The sequence below is a fragment of the Salvia splendens genome, chromosome 10 (assembly GCF_004379255.2).
Source record: "Salvia splendens isolate huo1 chromosome 10, SspV2, whole genome shotgun sequence".
Taxonomy (NCBI): Eukaryota; Viridiplantae; Streptophyta; class Magnoliopsida; order Lamiales; family Lamiaceae; genus Salvia; species Salvia splendens.
In genome coordinates, this window is record NC_056041.1 from 21,858,101 (window position 1) to 21,864,306 (window position 6,206).

The 6,206-nt window shown below is 37.9% G+C and overlaps 1 protein-coding gene across 4 annotated transcripts; it reads right to left on the minus strand.

Moving 5' to 3' along the window:
• Positions 1-466: 466 nt before the first annotated feature.
• Positions 467-4,892, minus strand: LOC121750157 (protein MAIN-LIKE 2-like). Of its 4 annotated transcripts, none has more exons than XM_042144633.1 (8): positions 4,664-4,892; positions 4,186-4,304; positions 3,038-3,153; positions 2,298-2,942; positions 1,967-2,134; positions 1,488-1,877; positions 822-1,413; positions 467-677 (listed from the first exon to the last, which is right to left on the minus strand). In XM_042144633.1, exons 2-7 carry the CDS (start codon positions 4,268-4,270, stop codon positions 856-858), a joined length of 1,962 nt encoding a protein of 653 aa, XP_042000567.1. In that variant the 5' UTR covers positions 4,271-4,304; positions 4,664-4,892; the 3' UTR covers positions 467-677; positions 822-855. The 4 variants fall into 4 exon arrangements, with proteins under 4 accessions (XP_042000567.1, XP_042000568.1, XP_042000569.1 ...); XM_042144634.1 differs by having other exon boundaries at positions 467-724; XM_042144635.1 differs by lacking the exon at positions 4,186-4,304.
• Between the last annotated feature and the right edge of the window lie 1,314 nt (positions 4,893-6,206).

Genomic DNA, 6,206 nt, shown 5'->3' on the forward strand with positions numbered 1-6,206 from the left:
TAGAAGTCTTATTTTTTGACAACACGGATGTTAAGAAAAGTGGTGGAAAAAGGTTAGTAAAATAAAAGTCCCACTTGTATATATTAATTTTAAATGAAATGTGAATCAAATGAGTTAGTGGAAGATGAGAGTCTATTACCATTTATGGTAAAAGTGAACCGGGACTACTATTCGCGGACGGAGGGAGTATACACTGAGAACAAGTAACGGAAGTACACGAGTGGTTGGATAACCAAAAAAACAAGGTACAAAAATACATGTAGGTAAACAACCATTAAATCATAGCCATAAATCGTTAGTACTAATAACTTTGGAGAAAGTAGATTTGTCTTATGTTGCATGCTACGCAAAGTCAGTGCGTAGACTGCACTTTTACATTCTCGTCTTCGTACCAACAAGGTTGGCAAAATGAAGGTTGGTTGTGTGAGGTTGATCTCTTCCCGTGTGAGCTGCACGACAAAGGAGGTAACAAAATGCATCATGTTTAGTGATTGCACAATCAAATCTGGTTATAGAAGCCAAACCAACAATCTGATTTAAGTATACAAAATCTATCAATGTTCTACAATCTGAAATATTTCCAATTTACAAGACCACTCGGGGAACCTTGCCATCTCCACCAAGTCGGAAACTAAACTCCCCAACGGTTGTCGACCACATGTCACCGTTTGAAATTCCTGTATAAATCAGGAGAATCGCATGAGATTTTTTCGCAAAGTAGCACCTAACAATACACAAGTGTGTATCCATATAAGTATGCCATCGAATAGATTTTTATATGTTAGACGGTCAGCCACAAAATTCTGTGTGATAAAATTTACCTCAAAACACTTGGAATTAACTTCGTTGAACCAACTACGCTGTGACACTGAAATCATTCTGGTGGGTCACGTCCTCACTAGTTCCCAGCGAGGGCTGCTCTACAGCACCAACATTAGCAAGGGACTCGCATGGATTTTCCTCCGATCCATGAGAAAGGTGGTCTTCATCAACTTCTTCTACTTCGTGCTGGTCAGCTTCATTAGTGCCGTTGTTTTCCATCACCCCACCTATTCTCTGATTGGGTGATAAGGCGTGACCAGGATTCCGTTGGAGGCACAGATGTTGTTCATGATTAACCTCATTGGGCACGTTATATACTTGGATATGCATGGCTGACGCATACAATTCCTCAGGATCATCTTTTCGTCTGCGTTTACTTGTACCCCTTCTTCTTACCCTTTCCTTTCCTCTGATCTTCTTGACAGCCTCACTCTCTGAGTTGTCCAAGGATACGGTTGACGTTCCAGCATGATCCCTCAGGTATTCGTGTGCGATGTACCTGATTCTCGTAACAGACTGTATTTGTAGGTCGTCCATTCCGTGTGTCGAGAGGGTATCTGCTACATGTGCAATGTCCCTCAGTGCAGCATTCTGTAAAAGATATCGAATTACGTATATATTACCCTACTGATAATTTGAATTGAGGCAGACGCTTCCTTACTTACCATTCGCTGAAACTCTGATGAGATAGGTATAGGCCTTCCTACCAGCCTCCGCGTGATTCTAGAGTACCAGTTCACGTATTGGCCCTCATCGAGGTCTTCCTCAGCCTCCACAATATGGAAACGACGATTTTCCCATTCATTTATCTCTGCCTCCATTTTACCAGACAGATCTACCCCGCCATCAACACCACGGGTCTTCCTTTCCCAATGCTGCACTTCTTCCGGGACCATTTGATGTAAGCCAAACTGCCTTAGGCAACGGTCTGGAAGGTGTCTTTCTGCCTTGTCGAAGCAAATCAACATTGTCTTGGATCTTCCGAGAATGAGTTGGTTTAAGATGCTCTCGGGTATAATTGTATGGCTGATATTTGCATACGGACACCAATCTACCTACAATAACAAATAGAACTAATCCATTACAGACCAGAATGTACAACAAAAAAAACTGAAAGGTCGTATGCAAGCATATCTAAACTCACATCGGTAGCTTTTAGAGAATCCAAAGCTTTACGGTAGACGACCACGTCACGATTGGAGGTTGGACCGCTCTGTTTCCCTTTCCACCTAAGTACAAAAGGAAAACATTCATGGATAGGATCGTGATGAAGTTTAGGCCGACCAACATTCAGATGGTAGTAACTCCAGCACTGCAAAAAAGAACAGCATAACCGTTGCAGTTTATAATTCAGACTTTTTCTTAAATAAATGCCATTGTTGAAGTGTTGGCCTGGTAGTGACATTAAGCATTTTTGGGGCAATAGTATCATTCTGCAAAAGGAAAAAGATCTGACCGAGTTAGTTTTACTTCACCTGTAGCAGCGTCAAACAGCCACTAATAGTGCTTTGCGATCTAAGGGAGGCATTACCGAGTGCCCTGTATAAGAAGGACAACGCTGCTGCACCCCATGCATACTTCCCAGCTTCATCAAAATTCTCGAATAACGGGAGATACATAACGGGTACTTTATTACCGGTCGTGGTTGAAAAAATTGTGCTACCAACAAGGTATAGAAGGTAGGCACGAGTGTGGCGCTCGACGTCTTCAATGGAAGCATTTTCTGGACATACGGAGAAAGCTTCTTTCAGCCAGCTAAGCTTCACCATCCCACCACTCGTGTACCCTGAATCTGGTGCTTTACCCAGATATTTGATACATACTGAATCACAGGTGGTGTACGTTACACCTATTACAGGTTCACCATCGATTCGAAGTCCAAGCAAGTAAGCAACATCTTCGAGTGTTATGGTCATTTCACCGACAGTCATATGAAATGTATTAGTTTCTTTCCTCCATCTCTCCACTAGAGCAGATATGAGTGGATTATCAAGACTAATTGCGGGGATTAATCTCAAATAGCCAAATCCAGCCCTCTTAACTAATTCATTTTGAGTCTCAGTAAGTAGCCAACGATCAAGCTTCGAAGTATGCTCATGGCATCGAAGTGCACCTCTCTCCTATTAACATTAAAAATAAACCCCTTACAAGCTATAAATCTTTTCAAAACCAAGACAGAAGATGAGAAGCTGCACAAGTGCCAAAGTGAAAATACCTGTCCCTCCCAAACTGCAGCTGAAACATGTTTATCTTGATCTTTTAAAATGGAATCATCAATTGGTCCAGGGTTGGTTGCATAATAATCCATCACGTTGCTATAAGTAGGTACATCTGTCCAAAATGCAAAAGACGGTACCAGGATGGCTTAGTCACTGCAGCTAATTTTGTCTTCGAAAAATGAGGATCCTACATTCAAGTTATAGTAACTAATTTCGAAATTCCTAAACCCAGTCTGGTGTCCCAACTATAAATCACACATAAATATTGAAAGTAATAAGAAGATATTGGAAATACGATTCCTAAACATGATCATCTTAAGACTTCAAAGTGATAAAAAAGTTGTCTGTGAAAATATGCATTCCAACCTAAGAACATCACACTAAATATATTTCTAAGATGAATATATAGTTAACTATCATGTGTGAGAAGACATAAGAGATGACAGCGAGTTACCTACTTAAAAGACAAAAAAAAGGGCAAACTTGATGCAACTCTACAGTAAAATTATGAAATTGGGTGCTTGTCGATCATAAATGAATTGTCAGCACCAAAGCTAAATATTTGACCTAATTCATTTAACTAACTCAGATCCCTCAATTGAAACCTACTGCCTTTGACCTATTGGCACCAATGCTTAATATTTGACCTAATTCTGGGCAGCCTTGTAGTCCATGATACTTCGTGCACTGCTTTACGGGTTGTATGACTATTAATTATAACTACTTTGATTTTGACAATGGAACTGTATAGTTGAATCAGACTCCATATGGACAGCTAAAATGCTTACATCCCATCTGTCAGGACAGACATCCTATTCCAAACTAAGTGCTAAGAAAAGGTAATCATGCTCATAACACTTGATATACCAGTAAAAGGAGAATATTGAGTATAAAGGACATAAGGGCCCACATTGAGTCATCGCAAAATCTCTCTCTAACGAAACTAAAGAATTTCTGTAAGCTTCAAAGACCACATTTACTTTATCCCTTGTCAATAATCTCTCTAGGATGCCATCATCTTGATTTTATCATCGTCTCAAGCTACTTGGAAATCTATGCATCTTCATGGGATAATCAAGCTAGAAACTGAAGATACAGAAATACGATATAACAAGAACAAAATAGCTGCTAGCTGATCTCTAACCTTGTTGCTTAATGTGTGTGTTACAACATATCCTGAAATCCCACAATAGCCACCCACACTCCCCTAATAACTCGACTCGGCCCATAACATCTCGATAACCACTAATTTAATTTTCGAACCTGAGGTACAAGATACTTTTATTTCAGCATTAATGAAAAGCAGACTGTCTATGCAATACTGATTGAACATATAGCGTTAACAGTTAAAATGGACCTCGACCTACAAACAATAGGTATTACAAAGCTTCAGCCGACCAATTAAGGAAAGGACCTTTTTTTCCAGAAAAATTGAAGGTTCGTCATCAATTAAAGTTAGATATTTGGGAATTAATTAGAAAACTAATCCGAGACCACAAAAATTCACAGCAAACCTCTCTCTTCTGCAATTAAACGATAGAGGCAGAAATAAATTCAAAATTAATACCGAATACATTGAATCGGCCAATTCGTTGTGGTAAAATGCGGAAGAGAGAACTCACTGGGGGTAGAATAATAATCTTCAGACTTCATATTGATTGATTCTCTGTGTGAGTTCCTATTGGAAACCCTCCATAACAGCGGTCAAATTGTAGCAATTTTGGAAATGAAGGAGGCAGTGCTAAATCAATTGCAATAGGAAACACGAAAGACAACGACAACAAGAAACACAGAGGAGAAGGAGAGTGTGGTCTCTGTAGAGAGAAGAGGGATTGACGGATTGGCAAATTGGCAAAGCCCACTAATAATATTCAGAGTTTTAAATAAAGAATTAAGTTCTCTATCATTGAAATCAACTAATTTTAACACACACCCGTGCTATGCACGGGATATAAAAGTTTTGAATTATAAATATAAAATAAATGAATATATTAAATCATAAATCATGTATGACTATATCTTTCACCCAACTATTACATTAGTACGCACAAAAATAAAATATATATACAAAAGGCACAAATACACACAAAGTGACAAATGACAAAAAACACTACACAAACATCTAAATTTAATAGACGTTTTGTTTTATGAAAGATATATAACAAAGACATATTCAATAAAAACACGTGTAAGATGGGGAGAATCCTCTGCTGTGTTATATTATAACATAGCGGGGGTTGTTATGGTTAAACGTAACCACTATCATATGAAAAACAGTAGGATGGTAGAATTTTAAACACGTAGTACTCTAATTCTATTTCTCTCATTATTTTTTTCCCTATTTCTTTCTTTAATTAAATATCCGGTGGGCCAATGCAACTTTTTTACATGGAAAGCCTTACTACCAATAAACTTGTAGAGCTTAATAGAAATAAAAAAAATGAATACAAATTAGAGAAGGTATTGCTTCTTATTGAATGGTTGTAGAGTTTGATCTTTAAAAGAATTTAGAATCATAGCATATAGTATCTAAATTGACCAAATGCACGTAGTAATAGTTTTTTTTAATTTAAATTGAAAATATTGAATGGCTTGGTTGATAGTATGTGATAGTAGTAGTTTTTTTCAAACTTTTTGAAAAAAGTTTCCAATATTGCAACGATGAGAATCGTGAGCAACATTGAAATTTATATTTCATACTAATCCAACTGAATAACTCAAAATATTGAAATTTAAAAACAATAATCAAACTTTCTGTCTGATATATGCAAACTTAAAACTTTTTTACAAATTTAAAACATTAGTGAAACATTTTGTATGTATGGTGTAATTACCCCTCAATAAATAAAAAATGCAAATTAAAAACTATATTTAATCAAGAAAGATGTACTATAAATTGATTACATAGTTTTATAAGAAGTACTAAAAGCCTACAAAATATTAAACAAAAATTTCAAACAATATACAATAAATTAATAATATTCTAAAACCCTAATGCAACATGCGACGCCTCCATCTCTCTCAAGTTTCTCTCTCCCTCCCTCCTTCCTCCTCCTCCTTAACCGGCGGTGGAATCATCTCCCCGGCCAGAGCACCGCTCCTTCCTCGCCGCTTTCCTTCCACACAGCCTCGCCGCTCGTCCCGCCTGTCGCGCCGTCGCGCATT

Bases quoted from the DNA above. Each gene is read 5' to 3' on its own strand.
- LOC121750157 (XM_042144633.1), bottom strand. From the start codon at position 4,270: ATGGGCCGAGTCGAGTTATTAGGGGAGTGTGGGTGGCTATTGTGGGAT. The intron at 1,878-1,966 runs GTGAGTTTAGAT...TTGTTATTGTAG, and splicing joins ATTCTCTAAAAGCTACCGAT to GTAGATTGGTGTCCGTATGC. The intron at 1,414-1,487 runs GTAAGTAAGGAA...TATCTTTTACAG, and splicing joins CATCAGAGTTTCAGCGAATG to AATGCTGCACTGAGGGACAT.